Source organism: Podarcis raffonei, chromosome 17 (genome assembly GCF_027172205.1).
Source record: "Podarcis raffonei isolate rPodRaf1 chromosome 17, rPodRaf1.pri, whole genome shotgun sequence".
In the NCBI taxonomy this organism is placed as follows: Eukaryota; Metazoa; Chordata; class Lepidosauria; order Squamata; family Lacertidae; genus Podarcis; species Podarcis raffonei.
Genome location: NC_070618.1, coordinates 29,114,462 through 29,139,510, shown reverse-complemented (window position 1 = coordinate 29,139,510; position 25,049 = coordinate 29,114,462). Strand labels below are relative to the sequence as shown.

General features: G+C 41.7%; 1 protein-coding gene across 4 annotated transcripts in view; it reads left to right on the top strand.

Moving 5' to 3' along the window:
- RFX3 (regulatory factor X3) overlaps positions 1–25,049 on the top strand; it is a 125,559-nt gene that overhangs the window by 75,583 nt on the left and 24,927 nt on the right. For 3 of the 4 annotated variants that reach the window (XM_053371173.1, XM_053371172.1, XM_053371171.1), the window contains exons 5-11: positions 3,670–3,744; positions 12,761–12,942; positions 16,778–16,897; positions 21,593–21,714; positions 23,325–23,437; positions 23,945–24,060; positions 24,490–24,644. In XM_053371173.1, coding sequence (XP_053227148.1) covers positions 3,670–3,744; positions 12,761–12,942; positions 16,778–16,897; positions 21,593–21,714; positions 23,325–23,437; positions 23,945–24,060; positions 24,490–24,644 — 883 coding nt within the window. The remainder of the gene's footprint in view (positions 1–3,669; positions 3,745–12,760; positions 12,943–16,777; positions 16,898–21,592; positions 21,715–23,324; positions 23,438–23,944; positions 24,061–24,489; positions 24,645–25,049) is intronic. The other variant, XM_053371170.1, reaches the window with a different exon arrangement.

Genomic DNA, 25,049 nt, shown 5'->3' with positions numbered 1-25,049 from the left:
TGCAGACAGATTCTCATCCATCAGTGAGCAATCACTTGTCACCCAGTGATCACTGATTTAAAACAGGCCAGACAGGAGCCCATATTTATGAAGGTGGGCTTCTAAAAGTATTTCAGCTTTCTTATCTGCTGATTACGTTTGATCGCAAAAACTAATCAAGGAGTCAAGTAAGACATTGATACATCAGGTATAATTGTATTTACTATTTTGAGAATTCCGTGTGAATATTGACACAAGCTGACATTTTAACTAAGAGTCTTTTATATATTTGTGTTTTGGAAAGATTCTACATTGGGTTTTTTTCAGCTTATGCATGTGGCACTAAATCATGGTTTCGCCTTGTGTGGAAACTGGACAAAAGAGAGGGCTCCTTCTTAAATTAAACTGGCAGGATGGGAAGGGTAGCTTTGGTGTAAAGCACTAGTTCCCAATTAGCTAAGTGCTGCAGGCCCCTTGTTTTTTCAAAAGCCAAGCCCTAAACCCCCTACTTGTGAAAACCACCCATTGGAAACCACTGGTATAGAGGGAAGCCACAGTTTGGTCTCTTTTTGCATTTCCCAAGACATTTACTGGTGTGGGGAAGAGCAAGTATTTTTCAAATACAAATGCTGCAATCACTTCCATGTCACCAGAGTAATGCAAGAAAAGGCCCTTAAAAGAGCAGTGAAATGGTTGCTTAGACATACTAGAAACAAATTATGCAAATTTTCTTAATTTGCATAATTATATGCCAACTCCATAATTATGAGTTACTGTAGCACAACATTTGCCTTTTCAAAAGCAAGATATTCCATGTACCACCCAATAACTAAACAACTGTTCGGTTGAGAACATTTTTTTAAAAGCAGAAAGCACACTTTTTTTTGTTCTAAGCAGAAAGCACATTGTACATACTGATAATATAACACACACAATTTGTAGTGTATTGTTTCCTTAACATGTGGTGGTATGTTGTGCACAAATGTTAAATCAATGTCTCTGTGTGTGTGGGGGGGGGGGAATTTGTTCACTCTTCTGTTTGAATAGGCATGCATATTCTCTAAAACAAGGTGTGGGGGGGAGAATAGGGACTTGATCATTAAAAGACGCAATTAGTACATTCATACAGTTGCATATTCCAATACATTGTTATCCCAACTTTTCCCAAACGTTTGGAAGAGTAATCTTAAATAGAGGCTGTCTTTTGTGAGAATATGGAAAGTCAACATGACAGGCACATTTCAATTGTTTATTTGCCATTGTAGCCTTTTATTGGCAAACAGAAGACTTATTTGTATTTGTGCACATTGCAGGTCTAAACAAATTATTATTATTAGGAGGACATTATTTCTGGAGATCTAAAATGATTTGTACATTCACATTAGTCCTGTTGTAGACTGAAGGTTTGAATATGGACGATTCATGCAATGCTTCATGTGTACTGAGATTTGCAACCATTTTAGTCTGCATGAATTTAGATAAAACTAGGGTGTATAGTTATTAGTCTATTAATACAAGCTTAGTGATATGTTCTTTGTTCTTTGATAAGTCATTTGTTTACTTAAGAGTATAGTACAATACTTTCTGTTACTGTGTTCTCATCTGTTTTAAACATCTCCTCCTCCTCTGTCCAGACTTGACTGGGGCTAAAACACTCCCCATAACAATTAATTTTCCTTTGATATAAAATGCTATTAAGAATACAAGAACATTAGAAGAGCTGTGCTGGATCAGGAAAGAGGTTCAAATCTGGAATCACTTGCATTTAAAGGTTCCTTGTATCTTTGGCGTTCTAGGTTAGACCACCATACAATACAGTACTTTACATGTGTCTCCCTATGGTGTATGTTCTGGAAATGACAGCACATACAGCACCAATTTTGCAATTACATCGTTGGTGGCCAGTTGGCTTCCAGGCGCAGCTTGAAGTGCTGCTTTTGAGCTATAATACCCTAAAGTGTCTGGGTCCCTAACGCCATAAGGACATGGTGTTGGGATCTTCATTGCAGTGAGTTGCAACATGCAGGCAATTTCTTCTCTAAAGCTGCAGAATTCTCTCTAGGGAAGTTCATCTCGCTCCCCTCTTTCTGGTTTTTTAGACAACACGCCAAAGTGGTCCTCTTCTGGCAGGCTTTTGAGTTGCCCTGATTATCTTTTTCCTGCTTCTGCTTTTCTGATCAACGTCGCTGCTAATTTGTTTCTCTGGGGTGTTTTTCAAATTTGACTTGATTTCCATGTTTAATATACTTTCTTAGAGACCTTGACGGTTCTTCACTGAGATCATGGTTTAAAATAATAAAAATAATAATTAAATAGATTTCCTGGAGAATGTTATACTAAATAAAGTATTTTACAGTTTTCTGTGTCCTATGAGAAGGGCCTGAAGTTCAGTGGAAGGGCACATGCTGTACAGGCGTAAATGGTTACATTTCAACCCCTGGCATTTCTAGTTAAAAAGGTAGAGGGCTAGGAAAGACTTCCACTTGTTAGAATAGACAAGATTTGGCTGGATTGGACAATGGTTTGACACAGACAAATACTATCTTCAGTTGGTCTCTTCATAATCTGATCAGTGTAGAATGCTCTCTAAAAAGACTCAATTCATAAAGATAAAAACATGTTTATGTTTTTGTTCATTCTGTAGTGTTTCTTTCCTCAACCACTAATTAATTTCATGCTGTTTTTATTTCACTCAGAATCATCACAGTAGCTTATTTGTTACTATCTCTCTGAGCAACTTAAGAGAGAAATGGGAAGTTCTATCAAAATGCTTCTGTTTTTATATATTCCCACATACAGAATTTATTTATAAGTGGAAATGCAAATATTCTACGTAAGGACATCTACACAAGGCCAGGATGCAAAGAAAGAACAGATGTGCTTGAAGCATATGTTCCATCAGGCACATCGGGAGATTTGTCTTGTGTTTCCCCCCCTTTTCGGAACCCATCACCCTCTTTAAACTGAGCAGCGGCCTACATTTCTGCATTGGGAACTGCTCTTGCAAAAGCATTTCAGCAAAGGACCTGATCTGAGTGTAGTTCTCTCCTGCTCATCTGCATTTGCCTTTGGAAGGCCAGGGTGCTAGCCCAGCGAATAAATTGTGGTGGTTTGGTAGCCGTTTAAATCATGAGATTAATTAAAGTTGTTCAATCATTTTTCAAGTATCAGCCGGCAAGAGACACATAATATGAAATTGCAGGTCCAAAGAATAAACCTTCCTGGTGCCATCCTGTTCATGTTTACTTGGAAGCATGTCTCACTAAGGTCAGGGAGACCTGCTCCCAGAACAGAGCAGAGGGTTTCAGGCTCAACCAAGTGCTTCAACTTCTTTGTATACTTATTTTCTAGGATGCTTGACTGTTTTCTATGGATATTATACCATGCTCAGGATTCTGAAATGTTTGCATTGTGGCTTAACAATAAACCATGTTTTTCTTTCTTTCTTTTTATGGAATGAGCAGGAGTGGGGGGGTGGCCTTTTTGATAACTTGCTCTTTCAGTTTTGTTGAAGCAGTTGTTGCTGCAAAATTTGCTGGGGTAAAGATTTGAAGACTGTGCCCCCAATAAATTGTAATAGCTTTGAACTAAAGTTTTCTTTTGAACTTTGGCAATCTATCAAAATTTCTGTGGTCAGTCTTTTATTACTATCTTGTCTTGAGCCCTTTTTTTAATGACATCTATTATCAGATTGAAATGGCGATTGAGACACTGCAAAAGTCTGATGGTCTGTCCACTCACAGAAGCTCTCTTCTCAACAGCCATGTAAGTTGCCTCTTCTTCATGTAAACTAATCCCTTGCTTGATTTGCATGCCTAGCTTGCCTTCTAAATGCTTGTTTTGGTTGCTGCTTTTTTTCTTTTTCTTTTCTTTTTTTGCCTCCTGAATCTTCCTTTCTCCTTTTAAGCTCTCATAGCAACTCCTCACTATCTTTTTTCAGACACAATGACAGTGCAGCAAAATTGTTGAGTTGTTTGATTTTCTCGCCCTTATAGCATTGCTCAAACCACAATGAGCAATTTTTTAAAAAAAAAATAACAACCCAGTTTTATTTGGATTGTTAACATAGGCTTCATACTGTTAAACAAAATGTGTATTCTGTTCTCATTTGACAAGGGTAAGATCTCACAGTGGTGACTTAAGATTTTTTTAAGCAAAGAAATAATTTCACTGCTTTATGCTTCTTCGTTGCCAGTTCCTAATACGCCACCGTGCTCCAGTACAACCAAGAAACACAATATGACTCTTTAGGCGAAGACCTAGATATAGATAAGAGTAGATATGACTTTCAGAGCTGACACTACTAGAGGGAGGAAACAGATTTGGCCCCTGTCATAGCCATGTTCTGAGTATCTCTCTTTATTATTTCTCATGCAATCTTCCTCCCATGCAGCCAAGTGGGGATGCTCTTGTGGTGGAGCAAAAGCCTCCCCTCCAAGCCAGACAGGGGTCACCTGGAATTATGTAGTGGGACTCCAACATCCCTCTGCAGAGAGTCCTTGCCATATGAGGACTGTCTTCATATACAGCCTGCCTCTCAAAATTGCAAGTGTTTTGCCACTTTGTCAAATGGCGTTAATTCCCATATATTCATTACACAAAAGCCAGGTCTTTTAATCAATTGGCATCTTAAACACTTTCTTTTTATATATACAAAATTGTGCACCTGAAGGAGAGCCATAGATATGGAAAAGGGCATGTCTGGTGTCTCGCAGGTACACCAGCTTCTGTTTCTTCAGGAAGAAATGCGTTGTTGAGCTTTGGTGACCTAGCCTCAGGTTTTGTAGCTCCTGGTGCCTCCTCTGAGTGTCGGACTGAGCCCAGGGTGATGTGACCCAGGCTGCCTCTGGGGAACAACCAAGGAGAGTCAAGGGCTTGGTTCATGGGGTCCATATGCTTGTCGTTTCTGTATGCTCATAAACCCATGACCTTTTGAGTCGGCCTAACTTATTTTTATCCTCAGTGCTGTTTTCCTACCCTTGTGTTTTCCCACTCCTCCATCCCAAAAGTTGGCCCCACTCAAAAATCTGTAAATATTGTTCAGCTCTCATCGTGCCATCTCATTATTGTTAAATCACAAAGCTTGTATGTTTCAAGTCTTGCAGATGAATAAATGCTTTTCTAACATGTGTTTGCATGAAAAAGTATCTTAAAAGAAGCATAACTATGGAAATGAATAATAATAATAATAATAATAATAATAATAATAATAATAATAATTTATTATTTATACCCCGCCCATCTGGCTGGGCCTCCCCAGCCACTCTGGGCGGCTTCCATAGAAACCAAAAATACAGTAAAATATCACACGCTAAAAACTTCCCTGAACAGGGCTGCCTTAAGATGTCTTCTGAATGTCAGGTAGTTGTTTATCGCTTTGACATCTGCTGGAAGGGCGTTCCACAGGGCGGGCGCCACTACCGAGAAGGCCCTCTGCCTGGTTCCCTGTAGCTTTGCTTCTCGCAATGAGGGAACCGCCAGAAGGCCCTCGGCGCTGGACCTCAGCGTCCGGGCAGAATGATGGGGGTGGAGACGCTCCTTCAGGTATACTGGACCGAGGCCGTTTAGGGCTTTAAAGGTCAGCACCAACACTTTGAATTGTGCTCGGAAACGTACTGGGAGCCAATGTAGGTCTTTCAAGACCGGTGTTATATGGTCTCGGCGGCCGCCCCCAGTCACCAGTCTAGCTGCCGCATTCTGGATTAGTTGTAGTTTCCGAGTCACCTTCAAAGGTAGCCCCACGTAGAGCGCATTGCAGTAGTCCAAGCGGGAGATAACCAGAGCATGCACCACTCTGGCGAGACAGTCCGCAGGCAGATAGGGTCTCAGCCTACGTACCAGATGGAGTTGGTAAACAGCTGCCCTGGACACAGATTTGACCTGTGCCTCCATGGACAGCTGTGAGTCCAAAATGACTCCCAGGCTGCACACCTGGTCCTTCAGGGGCACAGTTACCCCATTCAGGACCAGGGAATCCTCCACACCTGCCCGCCTCCTGTCCCCCATAAACAGTACTTCTGTCTTGTCAGGATTCAACCTCAATCTGTTAGCCGCCATCCATCCTCCAACCGCCTCCAGACACTCACACAGGACCTTCACCGCCCTCACTGGTTCTGATTTAAAAGAGAGGTAGAGCTGGGTATCATCCGCATACTGATGAACACCCAGCCCAAACCTCCTGATGATCTCTCCCAGCGGCTGCATGTAAATGTTGAAAAGCATGGGGGAGAGGACAGAACCCTGAGGCACCCCACAAGTGAGAGCCCAGGGGTCTGAACACTCATCCCCCACCACCACTTTCTGAACACGGCCCAGGAGGAAGGAGCGGAACCACTGTATGACAGTGCCCCCAGCTCCCAGCCCCTCCAGACGGTCCAGAAGGATGTTATGGTCGATGGTATCAAACGCCGCTGAGAGATCCAGCAGAACTAGGAAACAGCTCTCACCTTTGTCCCTAGCCCGCCGGAGATCATCAACCAGTGCGACCAAGGCAGTTTCAGTCCCATGATGAGGCCTGAATCCCGACTGGAAGGGATCCAAATGGTCCGCTTCTTCCAGGCGTGCCTGGAGTTGTTCGGCAACCGCTCGCTCAATCACCTTGCCCAAGAATGGAAGATTTGAGACTGGGCGATAGTTGGCCATCGTGGCCGCATCTAAAGATGGTTTTTTAAGAAGCGGTTTAATAACCGCCTCTTTCAGCGGGTCTGGGAAGGCTCCCTCACGGAGGGAAGCATTCACCACCCCACGAAGCCCATCGCCCAGTCCTTCCCGGCTAGCTTTTATAAGCCAGGATGGGCAAGGATCCAGGAGACAGGTGGTTGGTTTCACTCGTCCAAGCAGCCTGTCCACATCCTCGGAGGTAACAGATTGGAATTGATCCCACTCAACTTGACTAGACAGAACTCTAGCACTCTCCCGCCCCGGCCCTGCTCCCACGGTGGAGTCTACTTCTTCCCGAATCTGAGCGATTTTATCTGCAAAAAACTTTGCAAAATCATTGCAGGAGAACATGTGGCCCGTACTGGGCCCCGATGTTGCAGGTGGTTCCGCTAAATTGTGAACCACCTGAAAAAGTCTCCTGCTGCTGTTTTCTGCAGATGCAATAGAGGCGGTGAAGAAATTCTTCTTTGCCGTCGCTATCACCACTTGGTAGGCTCGACGTTGAGCTCTAACCTGTGTCCGGTCAGATTCGGAATGAGTTATCCGCCACCGGCGCTCTAGCCGTCTCAACGATTGTTTCATTGCCCTCAGATCCGTGGAAAACCACGGGGCTGTCCGGGCTCCATGCAATCGGAGAGGGCGCTTCGGAGCCAAACAGTCAATAGCCCTGGTTAACTCCACATTCCAGCGGGCCACCAGGGAATCAGCTGAAAGGCCATCAACATGGGATAAAGCATCCCCTACCACTCTCTGGAAACCATTTGGATCCATTAAGTGGCGGGGGCGGACCATCCGAATTGGTCCCACCTCCCTGCAGAGGGGATGGGTCGCAGAGAAGTCCAGTTGCACCAGGAAGTGATCTGACCATGGCACTTCTTTACGTTTCGCTTTTATTTGGAAATGAAATTTCCAAATATGTGATTATCTCAAAATTAACTAATTGTGTATACAGTGGATGCTCGGGTTGCGAACGTGATCCATGCGGGAGGCACGTTCGCAACCAGCAGCATTCGCAACCTGCAGCGCCGTGTCTGCGCACACGTGGGTCGCACTTCTGTGCATGCACAAAGCGCGATTTAGTACTTTTGCTCATGCGCAAACGCCAAAACCCAGAAGTAACCTGTTCTGGTACTTCCGGGTTCAGCGCGGTGTGCAACCTGAAAAGGCGCAACCTGAAGTGTCTGTAACCCGAGGTATGACTGTATATAAAAAGCTGGTTCAATTCATTCAAGAATTTACCTGCTGGCGTATAAGTAAACTGCAACCACATTTCCTGAAATGTGTTGGTAAATCTGACAAAAATATATTATTTGTTATTTTTCTGTGTTTCCTTGTTTCACAGAATAAGTATGCAGAAAAATAATTATACCCTGTGCCTTGCTGTGCTATTTCCAGGGTATAGTAAAGCAAAGCTAAGTCATTGTTCCAAAGCAGGGTATTTTGTGAAGTTCTGTTTTGTAGTAGTGTGGCCCATATAATCCATGACTGAAAATCTCATAGCTTTATGTGAACATATATTTCCAGAAAAATCAGGCAATATACCTAACATTACATTTCATAGTTTACACAATCCATAGAGTTTTCAAAATTCTTTGTTTAAATATTATTTGAATGTTTCCTTTTGGAAATGGACCATTAGGATATATAAAAAGGATGCCATTTTTATTAGTGAAAGAATGGTTACTTGTCTCAAAAATACAACATGTATGAAATAAATACTCCCCCCACCCCGCCAGTTTTATAATCCCAAAATTCATTGATGTGTCTACAAACCTGATCCAGACCCCTCCTTAAAATTAAGTTTTGAATGTAGAGATCTTTTAGACTTAGCGGTTATACTGGGATGACATTCAGTAGATGGGATACTAGCACTTAGTTTAATAGTATTTTAAATCTCTGTTTTTATCTCACCTCACCTCTTTTTATGTGTATGGTAATTACCAGTGTGGCTGAGAATTAGGTGGGAGGGTGAAGGTTGAAATTGGGTGAAGGGAGGTAAATTTATTGGATTAACTTATTTTTGCACATCATAACAATATTTGACTAAAATTTAAATTTAGAACTTCTTTGAAACAGACTATCATAATGGTGACTTATAATGCCAGTGCTTAGCACTTTGTGGTTGTATGGCATGGTTTTACAACATGGTCTTAATGCTGTTAGCTTGTGTTTTCTTTAAATTATTTGTATGTTGGGCCAAGTATTAATGCTTTCTTATTTTTGTGGCTTTCTCGTTATTTTGATGCCCACCCCCTGTTTGTACCCAGCATCAGATATTTGGAGGCATAGGCATCTGAGCATGAAAATTCTGTATAGCTATAATGCTAATGGTCATTGCTAGACCTATTCTGCATGAATTTGTGTCGGAGTAGTTGCTGGTTACTAGAGAGGCATCATCTCTTACTGTTTCAAAGGCAAGTTTAAGCTTTTTATGCTACATACCGCCCTGTGATCTTCAGATGAAGAGCGGTATATCAAAATAATCATAATAATAATCCTGTCCACCTACTACTAGCATTCATGCAAGAGAGCTGTTGCCTTGCTCATTTTTGGAGGTCCATGCTTCCAAATATGTAGAGCTTAAATTTATTATTTCCACTGTAACATTTTCTGTGGCCTGAATCACCATCCTCTGCTCCACCCCCAGTTTTATAATCCAAAGCAACTGGACCTTTGTCAGTGAAATGTGTGTGTCCTAAAGCAAAAGTCTTTATTCAGAACATTGACTGCACTGCCAGCAATGACTATTGCAAATAACCGTTATATTATGTCAAAAGTAAAGTTTTTTTGTAAAATGTATTTAAAATTAATCATAGTATGTTGTAATTCATCTGTGGGGGGAAATGTCAAATGTTACATTTATAATTTAATTGGGAAGTGTTCAGTGGTTTTTGCAATTCCATTTCGGTATTTCCCTTTGGGATAAATAGCAATAGAATATCTGCTTTAATCTATGCTGATTAATTCTAATGAGTTAAGTGCAAAGTTTGAAAGCTATGATGATTCCTGTCCTCAGATATGCTTATGTTAGCTCATTAGTGAAATAAATAAATGTTTTTAATACACCAAGGTAAAGGTTACCATTTCCCTTGACATACCGTCATAAGTTATATGATCATAGTGGTACATAACTAATTTGAAAGAGATTTGTGACAAATGAGATATCTTGAAATAATATTGGGTACATGAACTAAAACAAGGAAGAAAGAATGGGCCGGATCCAGAGTTCCCCTCTGTAGAGGCTTGCTTGTGGAGTGCTCCAGGCCATGTCCCCACTTCCCTCTCTCTCTGTTTCCTAAAACACTGCTTTGGGGGCACAATCCAGAACAGTGGGGGTGTTTTAGAAGGCTGCAGTGGAAAATGGTAATTGTGGGAAATAGCCTGCCCTCCCTGGGATCTCAGTTCTGTTCGTGAAAGGGACACTCTGGATCTCTTGTTTGACAGGCTTTGAACAAACAAACAAGCCATATCTCAGTTGCGTGGAATTCCCAGGCACAGCACAACTATTTCCATTTTTATATTAGCAAGAACAGCAATAAGAACAGCATCAAGAAATATACAATGTATACAGCTTTTTAGAGGGTTCGTAGTGTTTATAACATTCTTTACAACAGCACTGTAACTCAGGTCAGTGTTATTATCCTTTGATAATAATGAGTGGCTGAAGCTGAGAGTTGGTGGCATGCCTTAGGTCTAAGATGAAATTTGAACCCAAAAGCAGATTTGTGACTATAACTTCTGAGGGTCATCTGCCTCTACTTTTTGAGGAAACATCTAACCCAGTCTGACATGGCAACAGGGTGTCAAGGAAGCCAGAGGGTGGGTAGCACAGTGGAACACCACTTAGGATAACAAGTGGACCGGCCAGCATCCTTCATTTTGTTGCTGTGTTGGCTGGGAGACACGATGCCAAGCATGATGGGCCAAAGGGAGAGAGCAGTCCTTCTGGTCGCCCCCAGTACCCTCGGGACCTCTCATCTGGCTGCCCTGTTAACTTGATTTCCACGTGAAAGTCTCATTCTGGCTGCTGGTGGCCAGAAGAACCTTTCCTTCGTCAGCTGATCCCTGATAGCCTTTCCACTGCCTTCATTTACAGCAGCACTGCAGGAAGATTTTAACCTCTGGATAGTCATTGCAGGAGGCATTTCTTGGGGGGTCTGCTGAAGGTTTCTGCTGGGGCTTTTGTCATTCAAGCTGGTCTGGTAACTAGAGTGCACTAATAGGGAGATGGCTAATGACAGGGGGCATGTCTTCTGCTTGATTTATAGTTTGTTCAGCAGATGGCCTGGTTACTATAGCCCCAAAACCTTGCTGTCTACACCAGGTTTTCAACCCTTCTGACTCCATGACTCCCTTGACCAGCTACGTTCTTTTTGCAGCTCTCCTGTGGGGCTCAGGAATCCAGTTATGCCTGCAGGGCTGGCAGCCTCTCACCCTTTTTCAAACACCTTCCCTTGTGGAGTGTTTCCTCAGCCTCCTCTCCTCTCCCCTCTCCTTGGGAGTCCTCTGAACAGCCACTGGAGATTATAGCAAGGGCTGCTGAAATAAACGGCTGTCTTGGGGAGGCAGAGGCACCAGAGGGCATCAGAGGAGGGAGGGAAGGGAAGAGGGACAGAGACCAGTGTTGCCATGGCACCCCTGACCATCCTTCAAGGCACCCCAGGGTGCCACAGCACACTGGTTGAAAATCACTGTTCTACACCAAACAGCTTGGAACAGCTAATCAATAAGTATACCTAGCCATGTGTACCTCTCCCATTCCTATATATCTTACTAAAAACTACCAATCCTCAAAGACTGGTTTAACATTTCCCCCCTCCACTACAATGTAAGATGGAAAGCTAATCCAAGGTTTCCTAGTGGAGTTTACTTCTAAATAGGAATGTATAAATTTGTGCTGTAAAAGTTTTTTTTCTTATTGAAACTGTCTAACAAATTTAAGTGGTTTGATTATTTGGATCACGATACTTTGTTTCTGTCTCAGTACTTGCAGTCTGCTCTGCGTACATTGTATAATTTTGACATACCTTCCATGTGCCCCTCAACAGAGGACCATGAATGATCATGTAAATCCCAAATACAGTGGTGCCCCGCAAGACGAAAAACTCACTAGACGAAAGGGTTTTCCGTTTTTTGAGTCGTTCCGCAAGACGAATTTCCCTATGGGCTTGCTTCGCAAGACGAAACGTCTTGCGAGTTCTTGCGAGTTTGTTTCCTTTTTCTTAAAGCCGCTAAGCCGTTAATAACCGCTAAGCCGCTAAGCCGTTAATAGCCGCTAAGCCGTTAATAGCTGCTAAGCTGCTAATAGCCGCTAAGCCGCTAATAGCCGTGCTTCGCAAGACGAAAAAACCGCAAGATGAAGAGATTCGCGGAACGGATTAATTTCGTCTTGCGAGGCACCACTGTAAAGTAGCCTAAAGCAGGGATAGGGAAACCTCTGGCCCTCGGGATGGACTCCCAGCTCCCACCAGCTCAAGCCAGCAGGGCCAATGGAAAGGGATGAGGGGAGTTGTACATTGGTTGCCCATACTTGGTCCAAAGGAAGCCCAGCTTCTTCACAAGACCCAGTTTGGTTTTCAGTGAAATTGGACCTCTCTCTCTCCCTTTCCCCCTCTCTCTTTCACTAGTAGGAGCAGGATCTGATCCAGAATCTTCAGCAGTTATAAAAACAAAAGTTATTCAAGTAAATACTGCAATATTTGTTATCTTGGTAATCTAATGATACAGAAGCATGGATAAATGTTACTTCATAAGAATATTTTCCTTTTTGATTGTGTGACTTATTTTCAGTGTTGCTCTTATTCTCTCAAGTGCTAACACTTTGCCTGAAAGTCTAGGTCAGTGCACATGGAATTAACATGTTGCTACTTAAAGTAATTTATATTGCCTGAAGCCACAAGTCTTAAGAATTCTGCTGTTTCTCTATTTGTAAAGCTATTTTAAGATGATGTAATGCTTTTAGAATTTCTGTGGAGAATTACCTGGAGCTAAAGAAAGATGTGTCCAGCTAAACAGAGAGAATTATTTTTGTTCTTTCATTATTTCAACACTAATGAAGGCATAACTGTTCTGCAAAGTTATGTTGAGCTCATTTTTCTTCTTTTTCCCCAATTTGAAATAGCTCCAGTGGCTTTTAGACAACTATGAAACAGCAGAAGGAGTGAGTCTCCCCAGAAGTACCCTCTACAACCACTACTTGAGACACTGTCAGGAGCATAAATTGGACCCAGTCAATGCTGCCTCTTTTGGAAAACTAATAAGGTCAATTTTCATGGGCCTACGAACCAGAAGATTGGGAACCAGGTTAGTGTAAGGAAGCAAAGTTCTGAGTTAACGGGACAGAGTGTACTCCCTCTAATAGCAAATTTAGTGCTCCCGTGACAATAGACATGAAGCTAAAACATGATCATTGAGAAACAAAAGTTGGGAATCTGCATGTTCAATAAAACCCCAAATTGCAGAAGTACAAAAAATGCTGTTGGTTTGTTTTTGTTTTTGTTTTTAAAAAAGACCTAAAGCCCCCCTTCCCTCCAGTCTCAGTTTGCAGTGATTGGCCAGTGATTGGCAGTCTGGTGGTTAGTCAGAGGAGACGTGATAGAGCTTTATAGATGAGTGGAGAAAGTGGATGAAGAGATGTTTTTCTTGCCCTCATAATATTAGAGCAAAGGGCAATTCTGTGAACCTTATGGTGGGAGATTCAGGACAGGCAAGGTCTTTTAACATAGCACAGAATTAAACCATGGAATTTTCAATCACAGTATCTGTGTTCACCACCACTAATTTGTTCTTGCAGGATAAGGCTATTAATGACTGCTTATTAACTGTATCTTGTAATATTACTTATTAGTTATATATTCCTTCTTGCTCAAGGTAGTTTACATGGTTCCCCCTCATCCTTCTTCCTTTTTATCTTCACAGCAACCCTGTGAAGTAGGTTAGACTGAGAGAGAGTCCAACTAGAACTCTAAACTAGAACACTGCTGTTTGGAATAAGGTTGTGGTGCAACTCCCACAACAAAGTGCTATAAAAACAAAGTTTGTGCAATTGTCTAAATATACTGCCCAGTTCATTAAAATGTGTATTAAGCACTTTCTTCTCCCATATTGCTCTTTAAGACATTGCCAAAGCACCATCTTCTATCAAGCATTCTAAGAGGTACATATATTAATTAGTACATGCAAGCTATATTATCCATTGCAGCATGTAAGGTGCTTCATTTAACAAAGGGCCTTAGATTAAATAGGGACAAAATGCTTCTGTCCATTTTTCCAAATGTTGCACCTCATTTTTCTGAATGACTCAGCCCCCTTTCAAGCAAGCTGTCCTTGGAACAAAGGTGTACGGTTTGCAGATTCAGCCTGTGTGAGAAACGTCAGCAGCCCAGATAACATGCACTTCAGAATACAAGGGTACTTTGTGTATTGTCACAGCTGATTGTATGCCTCGAATGCTCTACAGTAAATGTTTCAATTGCTGCCATATGGATAAAACCAGCAGCATGTGGAATGGGAACAAACTTACATAGAATAATAGTGAAGGACTTATGAGCTACTGGTGCCTGTAGTGCCAGATTCAGGCAGGATCATGAACTGAAGAAAGGCAGCCCACAGCTTCTTTGGATACAGCTGGTTGCAGGAAGGCATGGCACACAGACAGGGATTCTGCTTCTGATAATTGGCATGTCCTAAGAATTGCTTCGGACGCGGGTGGCGCTGTGGGTAAAAGCCTCAGCGCCTAGGGCTTGCCGATCGAAAGGTCGGCGGTTCGAATCCCCGCGGTGGGGTGCACTCCCGTTGCTCGGTCCCAGCGCCTGCCAACCTAGCAGTTCGAAAGCACCCCCAGGTGCAAGTAGATAAATAGGGACCGCTTACTGGCGGGAAGGTAAACGGCGTTTCCGTGTGCTGTGCTGGCTCGCCAGATGCAGCTTTGTCACGCTGGCCACGTGACCCGGAAGTGTCTCTGGACAGCGCTGGCCCCTGGCCTCTTAAGTGAGATGGGCGCACAACCCCAGAGTCTGTCAAGACTGGCCCGTACGGGCAGGGGTAGCTTTACCTTTACCTTTTTAAGAATTGCTTTGCTCAGCCTGCCTGTGGGTAGATGCTGCAGGATGGAAAGCAACAACTGCAGTCCATTTATATGTTCCCCTGACAGTTGTTGTTGGTGTTTTTGTTACTATTATTATTATTATTAATTTCTACCCCGCCCATCTGGCTGGGTTTCCCCAGCCACTCTGGATGGCTTCCAACAAAAGATTAAAAATATATTAAAAACCAGTCATTAAAAGCTTCCCTAAACAGGGCTGCCTTCAGATGTCTTCTCAATGTCATATCGTTGTTTATTTCTTTGACATCTGATGGGAGGGCATTCCACAGGGTGGGCACCACTACCGAGAAGGCCCTCTGCCTGGTTCCCTGTAACCGTTTAGGGCTTGAAAGGTCAGCACCAATGCTTTGAATTGTGCTCGAAGTGGGAGTCAATGTAGGTCTTTCAAGACTGGTGTTATGTGGTCTCGTCAATCACTCCCAGTCCCTAGTCCAACAGCCACATTCTGGATTAGTTGCAGTTTCCAGGTCACCTTCAAAGGTAGCCCCACGTAGAGTGCATTGCAGTAGTCCAAGCGGGAGATAACTAGAGCATGCACCACTCTGGCGAGACAGTCTGCGGGCAGATAGGGTCTCAGCCTGCATACCAGATGGAGCTGGTAAACAGCTGCCCTGGACACAGAATTGACCTGTGCTGCCATGGACAGCTGTGAGTCCAAAATGACTCCCAGGCTGCGCACCTGGTCCTTCAGGGGCACAGTTACCCCATTCAGGACCAGGGAGTCCCCCACACCCGCCCGCCCCCTGTCCTCCAAAAATAGTCTTGCCAGGATTCAACCTCAATCTGTTAGCTGCCATCCATCCTCCAACCACCTCCAGGCACTCACACAGGACCTTCATTGCCTTCACTGTTTCCAGTTTAAAAGAGAGGTAGAACTGGGTATCATCCACATATTGATGAACACCCAGCCCAAACCCCCTGATGATCTCTCCTAGCGGTCTCATATAGATGTTAAAAAGCATGGGAGAGAGGACAGAACCCTGAGGCACCCCATAAGTGAGCGCCCAGGGGTCTGAACACTCATTCCCCCCCCACTTTCTGGACACGGCCCAGGAGGAAGGAGCTGAACCACTGTATAAGAGTGCCCCCAGCACTGTAACTGAACACTTGAGGACATGGCACTGGTCTCGGAGCAGACCTCTTGACTAAGGTGGCTCTTCTTGAGTTAGAGGGTGGTGTGCTCACCCCACACCTCTTTAAGGATCCAGACTGACACCTGGAGATGATGCCCCATATCCAGAACATAGCAACAGTTATGATTATATAGGCAGTGAGTAAATCTCCCTCTGGTCTCCCAGGCCAGTCCCTCGTACCATCCTCAGAGGAGAGAGAGAGGAGACCTGTGCCAAGTATATGCAAAGGTGGCTGCCTTTGGGTGGCCACCATATACACAGCATTTGTTCATCCCACTTGGGGGGGGCATAAAGTGGGTCCCCGTGAAAATGGTGTCCTTGCATTATTGCTTGCGAATTTTTTGCCCAGTGTGAGCAACTTCCTTTTGATCTTAAGTTTTTGTCACAAAAGGAAACTTACAATAAATAGTTAAAGACAAAATAATTGCAATTTCTCTCCCCCACTCCATCCCTTCTCTTTCATAAATTAGTAACACTGGTTGAAATCCTATACGCACTTAGCCTCCTTAAATTCTATTGACATTCTAAGATCAAGCCAACTAACTATGTATAAAGCTAAATACATTCCTTAATCATTAGAGTAATCTACAGTCCCCTGCTGTTTGGGCCATTTTCTATTTGAGTGGTAAAAACCTTGTCAAGAGACCAATGTGTGAAATGATTGTGAAATATTTGCAGTTGTAACTAAGTGAATATCTAATACTCAGCTAGCTTTCCATTCTGCTGGGACTAAATTGGCTGCATAGGATTATTTTTGCACAGTTCAGAGGAAAGCAGCCAAATTGAACAACAGTCTGAGATACAATTCAGATCTAAAATATTTAAGAACAACCCAAAGGGATCACATTTGCGTTTAGGTTGTGTACATTCCCTTGTTTTTAATATTTGCTTTTTCCCAAAGGGGGAACTCCAAATATCATTACTATGGGATTCGTGTCAAGCCAGACTCCCCTCTAAATCGGCTACAAGAGGACATGCAATATATGGCTATGAGACAGCAACCCATGCAGCAGAAACAAAGGTACAGTCCTGCCAAGCTGACCAGACCCCTTAGAAACCAGCATCTTTTTCTCCATCTCTCTTTCGCGGGAGTGTTTAGTCAGGGAGCAGTAACCTCTCCTTTTATTAGACCACATAACTTCTCTAGCTGAAAGTTTACCTGCAGTTGCCTCAATCTTACACCCTTTTAGACACTACGTAAAACCTTACCTTTTGGGTTGGGCTTTTAGATGCTGATGCGTTAAGTGGTTTTTGTAATGTTATTAACTATGTAATTTCTGAGAATTATTTTCATATTTCTGTTTATTTTGTGTTAAGTTTTTATATTACCTTATTTTCAAAAGCTGGCCTGTGACTATTATTCATGAAGGTTGGTATAAAAACAAACAAACAAACAAACCACCTTTTATCTGGAGAGAAATAGTTTTGCTTAAGGGCATTATCTCATATTTTTATATCAAAATTGAGTGAGGAGTGGTTAAATGTAAAAGCGTTTGTGTTTCTAGAATCTTCTAAACTTAAGAAGAGAATTTGGCCTTTAATGAGAGGAGATAGAATTATGTGTGCCACCCTATGGCTAAGTTTGGAATGCTATTTTTTTTTAAAAAAAAGCTGAGATCCAATGCCATGCCAGCAGACATGACAACATTTCCCTTCCTCCCTGCCCCCCCCCCCCGATGAAAAAAATCTGTTGTGGAAGGTCTTCCAGTGCTCCAGAGCAGATTTTGGGGGTGCCTGGGGGGCTGCAAAGCAGGAGGGCAGGGAGGGTAACTCTCATTTGCACAAGTGGATGTTCCTTGTGGAAGCAGGATGGGTCGGGAAGGAAGTAAACACGACTTTATGAATGCTTTGTGCTGCTTTTAACTTAGAGCATTAATGCACAGTATACAAAATTTGTGATGCACCATTTGAAATTATGAAGAATGAGTGGAATTGCTTGTTGTGTTGTGGAATAAACTGCTTACATCAAAAAGGGAAATGTTATTCAAAACAAGTCCTTTGAACATATTAATTCCAGGTCTGGTCAGAAGTCTCAATGCAGGGTGTGGGAATGAAGGAGAGATCCATGTATACAACCATAATTTTATTTAGCTTTGTAAAAGAGCAGCATGACTCCATCCTACCTAAAGTGGTCACTGGATTCTGGCCAGAATCTCCACTTGAACACATCTGGTATAGCCGTGGGCGAATCTAGTGCAATTCCTCACATTATTTCCAAACTGAGTTGATGTACGTCTGAGCCAGTTCCCTTAGTGAGCTGAGGAGCACTTTCTGAACATTTTGCTTTTTTCAAGTAGCACATATCCATTTACTTGTCAAATTATTATTTTTTAAGATACTCTTACAAAGCAACTAGAGACAGCATGTAACATTTGTAGGAAGGCAAATTGTAACATTTGTAGCAAGGCAAATAGGAGGATTGCCATTTTCCGTGTTTTAAAAGCTAGCACCCACTTCTCTCAGCCATACTTGTGCACTTCCACTATGTTTCTAGAGTGAATAAATATGCAGCAATAACACCAAATAACATTTTCAAGTGTTCCTTCCTGTAACTGGTTTGTCAGAGGAACTAAGAAACAGAACATGCCTAATGGAACAATTGAGTCTAGAGTGTATCGAAACTCAAGTTTCTAAAAACAAGGAAGACATTAGCACTTTGAGAATTCCAGTAAGAACTTAGCTGCATCTCCCACACGAGTAAATATCCTTCAAAGTTTGCACATTTCCCAATTTTGTGATGCAGCTCTCAGCTCAAAAAACATGCAGAAAAAGATTTTAAAATTAATATTTTAAGATAGAATAAGTTTAGAAATGTTGTATTTTATGAGAAAATGTTGTTGTTGTTTACTGAATTTATATACTGCCCTAAACCTGAGGGTATTTCATAAGAAAATGCATGCAAGTATGTATTTAAATGCAACTTTTTCCAGGCAGATTTCGATTGCTGACTTATGAATCAACACATGCAAATGTGATCTTGACTGAAAGTAGGCAAATCTGTCCATCTCTTTTTGCAGGTCAGCCCTGTTCAGCGGATTAGGCCATGGCAGTTTTATTGGGCAGTAGATATTTTCTTTTGGGGTGGTATCTCACTAGCCATAGCTAGAAAGGCAATGCTGTAAAGAGCTGGGCGTTTTTAGTCTCTGTGTTGTGGGGATATCTGATGAAACCCCAGTGCATGGATTGACTTTATATTTGAATCTACTTAAGTGCCACAGAGCAGGGAAGGAAGGAAGGAGGAGAGAAAGGTCTTCATTCTTGTGCAAGTGTTGCACTCAATGTTGCTGTAGGCAGGAAGAAGAGTCTGAGGATGAAGGGGAAAGGGAGCTTTTCATGAGGAAGTTGAGAAAAACAAGACCAGGATGCCTAGTGACTGAAGGAGCAGAGAAACGTCAGGCCCCAGTCAGAGGTACAAGGATGCCAAGGCAGGGTGGAGAAAAAAGAGATCCCAGAAAGACCAGCAAAACATCCAGAGAGTGGAAGGAATGGGGAGAATGAGATGGGGAGGCAAATGTTCTTCCATGGGGGTTATCGGTGGAACCTGAAAGCTCACGGAGGCCAATGGCAGATCAGATCGATTTGCAATGGCCTCTTCAGGCAGGGCTTTAGTAAGACTGGAATAGCCATTAGGTGGAAGATAAGTGAGAGCTGGACCATAAAGAAGGCTGATCGCCGAAGAATTGATGCTTTTGAATTATGGTGCTGGAGGAGACTCTTGAGAGTCCCATGGACTGCAAGAAGAACAGACCTATCCATTCTTGAGGAAATCAGCCCTGAGTGCTCCCTGGAAGGACAGATCATGAAGCTGAGGCTCCAATACTTTGGCCACCTCATGAGAAGAGAAGACTCCCTGGAAAAGACTCTGATGTTGGGAAAGATGGAGGGCACAAGAAGAAGGGGACGACAGAGGACGAGATGGTTGGACAGTGTTCTCGAAGCTACCAGCATGAGTTTGACCAAACTGCGGGAGGCAGTGGAAGAGAGGAGTGCCTGGCGTGCTCTGGTCCATGGGGTCACGAAGAGTCGGACACGACTAAACGACTAAACAACAACAAAAGAAGTGCATCCTAAAACCAATGATCTGTTTGGGAGAACTTTATTTTTTATTTCTTCCTGCACTGCTGGGAGCAACATCTTCAGTGGAAAGTTCTTTTGTTTCACTGGAGAAAGCAAGCACAACTAATTTAAATTTGGAGCATTTTAACTTTCTTTCTCAGCGACTCTGCAATTAGAGGCCACCATAATGTGCATAGGAGACAAATTCCACGTGCTTCTTTCCAGCCGTTTCTTAGAAAATTTACTCAAAAAGGCATTTTATATCTCAGATGCTTTACTGCTCCCAACTTTTTAAATTGTTGTAGGTAGTCAAAATGCCTGGAAAATAATCTGAATAATGGTTCTTTCAGATTCGTTATATAGAAATCTCTCATTATTTAAATACTGCATTTCCTGATGTTCAGGTGCTACTTTACTGTAATAATAAATCAGTACATATTGAGAGCTAGCATTCAGTAATTAACATCTTAATATCTACAATAACTGCAAATGATGACAAACATTCTTTTGTGCCCTACTTGTGAGAAATAGTTCTAAAATGATGATTCATTGCTAATTTAGTTTCTGTCTTCCCACAAAGATTCATATTGAGTCAACATTGTTTTATTGATCACTATGCTTCGCTCTAATGTTTTTCCTCAATGTTGCTAAATTACTAAAATTAGCTGCCTGTTTCATACGACAACCACCAGTTTTTATTTGTGTGTGCCTTTAATTTGCAAAGTTCAGAATGTTCCTAACATAGAGAAAGATTTGAGGTGGAAGGAGTGGGATGGGCATGCAAATGTACAAGATTCAGCTGACTGTGGTACTGCAAGTCACTTTTATTCCATTATTAAAAACCTTCATTGTGATATATAGTTGTAGCCCTCAGACAGTTTTGTTTTTATTTCATGGTTCCTGTTGCTGAGTTCATGTTCATGGGTTGACTTCCTTATTAGACTAACTGCATTAATCAGTAAGTCAGATGATGGAAAGCAGTAAATTGTATAGCACCATCCTTTTAAAGTAAACAGCCCAAAGATGTTTGTGTTAGAATCAACATGTGCAATTTGGGCGACTGCCAAAAATCTGGACTCATTCAGTACTATGTTAATTAAGTAATTGTCCATATGTGTGTAATATAGTGCAGAGTTAAGTGAATGCAAACTGTCGTGGCTACACGCACTTTAAGTTATGTGTGTGTTGCTTCTTCCCAGATTTAATTTCCAGGAAATCAAATGCAGTTGCTTAGGTTAAACAGGCTAAGGAAAAGTGGTACAGAAAATGAGTGGGAATTGAGGAAACTGAGATAGTCACCTTTACTTTTACTGCTAACTTTGTGTACTAAAAAAAAAAGTGAGCCAGAAATACAAATCATCTATGCTTTTTGGGGTTTGTTTTTACCTAATACATAAACAAGTTCAGCATCCAAGTGTTTGGACTGTTACTGAAAAATTATGTAAGGTGCAGTTCTGTGGATTGATCAGAACATCAAAGCACGGCTTTGGATAATCATAATTCTCTCCCCTCCCCCCAGCATAAATTTGAGTTTTTTGATAAATTTTTAACCAACGTTTGCCAGCTATGTCACAAGGTGTTGCTAAAATCAGCTTTATAGTCTGAGAGATGGAGAAAGAAAAGGATAATTTTGTCCTTTGTTGCATGTGATATATTCTAGGTACAAGCCTATGCAGAAAGTGGATGGAGTCACAGATGGTTTCACAACAAGTGGTCAACAGACAGGCACATCTGTTGAACAAACTGTAATTGCTCAAAGTCAACATCATCAACAGTTTTTGGGTACGTAGGAAGAATATTGTACTAGTGTCCAAAGAAAAATAACTTGTATAGTTGTTAGTTAAGAATCAGAACAAAGGTTTTCTTGAAGCTGATCCAGAGCTAACTAACTGTGGAGTGTAACCATTTGTATGAGTTTAACTTTATGCAAATATTAAGTTTCTAACAGTGGTATTGAGCTTAATTAAAGCTGTCATTCATTCTAGAAACAAAGAAATTCATATCCTTACCATGACTTTGCGGCCAAGTCTCATACAAAGAATCGGTGGGACTGTTGTCTTTGCACATACATACTATTTTGACAATATATGGGATGAAATACTTCAGACTTATTTATCTGTACCCTCAGCCCGTGTGGCCTGATCACACCTCTGATAGAGAGCATCTTGGAATCCCTTGCTGAGCCAGGCTAGTGTCACAAGTTCTACTACATGGATATAGACTGGGAATATGTTCCAAAAACTACTACCATACATACATGAAGTATACTTATTTAATATTGCTAACATAATTGTCATTGAATTAAGACACAATTGAACTTCACATGTAATAGTGAAACCACCTATAATTAGGTAAAATCCAGCTATAATTTGCTCGTTGTTTTCCCTAAAGACCTTGTATAATATGCAATAATACATAGGTATGTCTGGAAATATACCGTATTTTTTGCTCTATAAGACTCACTTTTCCCCTCCTAAAAAGTAAGGGGAAATGTGTGTGCGTCTTATGGAGCGAATGCAGGCTGTGCAGCTATCCCAGAAGCCAGAACAGCAAGAGGGATTGCTGCTTTCACTGTGCAGCGATTCCTCTTGCTGTTCTGGCTTCTGAGATTCAGAATATTTTTTTTCTTGTTTTCCTCCTCCAAAAACTAGGTGCGTCTTGTGGTCTGGTGCGTCTTGTAGAGAAAAAAATATGGTAACTACATAGGCAATAGGCACTGTACTAAATTAAAAGAAGCAAATATCAACTGGTATATTAAAATGTGTGTATTCACTGCATTGGATCCATGTGCCTTATGTGAGCAGGCAGGAAAGCACTTACGGAAGGCAGCCCTTTTGAGTTTTCCCCATGACACTGCCGCCTGTCCCTCCCCTGCCCCCTTCTGGAGGGACCCCCACCCTCCGGAGGGGCTTTTCAGGGGGCTACGGGGGGCAGGAAGTCCCATTGAACCCACAGAGTTCTGCTCATCTATCTCTAAATTCAGGCCTCTTGTCTATTCACAGTTTTAACTAGGTTTTCAGACAGGTAAGTTATGCACCACTCGATCTTAGTATGATTACAGCTGGTTTAAACATTCAAAGAAGTAAGCTTCTCATTCAGTCAGAAATCCTAGAATTTGTGTAAGTATTTCTTAATTCCTATGGATCGAGCACATACAATTTAGCAGATCTGGCTCCCTTCGCTTAAGATTTTTAATTTAGAAGAATAAAATTTTGATTCCTTTTTAATTGCAACCTATTAAACATAAAAACCTTACACCTTCTCAATTTTTAGTCCAACACTTTGTGACCTTTCTGATATTTATTTCTTTGTATCATTAAATGTTTCCCTAATTAAAGTGGGATTGACACACTCTACAATATTTTTCTTTCATTGTGTTGCCATGGAAACAGATGCATCTCGAGCACTTCCAGAGTTCGGAGAAGTTGAAATCTCTTCTCTGCCAGATGGTACTACTTTTGAGGATATTAAGTCATTGCAGAGTCTCTATCGAGAGCACTGTGAGGTAAGAAAGGAGGATTTGACAATGGCTTCCTCTCATGCAGATCCTAAGGGCTCATGATGGGATGATACACAGGAATGCATCAGATACAGGAGGCTCTCCATTGCCTGAAAAGCAGAATATTGTGAAGAGAATTAACATTATGCTTGCTAAATTTGTGTGTGTTTGGAAAACGTGGTTGTGGGCCAAAATACAGAGCGTTTCTGCTTGCTTTCACCCACCCAGGACAGTTGAGAGTAGATCAGCAATATGCCGATGCCAAATGTGTCCGTCTTTGGTTTGCTGTTGTGTTAAAATTTTAGTTATGAATATTCTATTAACTAAATTCAAAATACACAATCCTGGACAATTGATACGTCCTTTGATACATCCTAAGCATGTTTACTCAGAAAGAAGTCCCGCCGAATTCAGTAGATCATGCTCCCTTAAGTATTCAGGATTGCAGACAGACTGCTCAATATTTTTCATGCATTCTGTTAAAGAATACCGGTATCTGTGTTGTATTTTTAGGCAATATTGGATGTTGTAGTGAACCTTCAGTTTAGCCTAATAGAAAAATTATGGCAGACTTTCTGGCGCTATTCTCCCTCAACAACAACCGATGGCACTACCATTACTGAACCAAGGTTGGTAATCTTTTATTCAAAGTTTGTGAATAGTTTTAGTGCTGTTTCCAAATAAAATAGAAATCTAAAATTTACATACTAAATAGGAATGCTATCTCTGCAGTTCGATACTAGATTAAATTGCCGTGTTATGATAACTGCAGTTTATATTTGTACGCATACCATTTTATTTTATGGGAAGAGGCCCAGTTATTTTCTCATGAAATAATATCCAATCCAAAGACCATTCTTATCACTGCTGCTCTTTGACTAAAGCCCTGGAGGCCATGTACCAGCCATTATTACAACACTAAGTGCCTCGGGGCAGTTGGATGCGTTTCAGACATTCCTAATGTTTATTTTTAAAAACTTTGAATTCCATTGTTCTTCTTTTTTATCTTCATGTAAATGCATTTTCATTTATTCATTTGATACATTTGTTCACACCAGCAATCTGAGTGAAATAGAAAGTCGACTTCCGAAAGCAAAGCTGATTACTCTGTGCAAAAATGAGTCAATTCTGAAATGGATGTGTAACTGTGACCATGTGATGTACCAGACTTTGGTGGAGATTCTCATTCCTGACGTCCTTAGACCTATTCCTAGTAAGTTGAATATAGATGACGTCTTGTAAGGATTTCTTTTTCTTCTGGTGATCTTGTGACTTCAGTGCCTCCCAAGGAAACCTGTAGGAGTGACTTTAAAGACTTCAGAAGTAGCGTGGGTGTGCTCACTTTATTTACATGTTATAAAGGTATACCTTAAAATAATAAATACTGCTTAAAATATAACTCTGTGGTTTTGAAAAAAGTAGCTTTCAACATGCTTGTGGTTTATATTTATCTGTTTTTGGCTGCCCTGGCAATGCACGCTTTGTCATAACGAAAATCCCCTCATTCCTTTGAGCAATTCCTCTAGTCCGCATGATAACATTAAAACGTTGAAGGCTTGAGTACGTAGTTCTGTTCAAATGACACACTAAGCTGTAGCTTAAATGTGATGGGAATAAG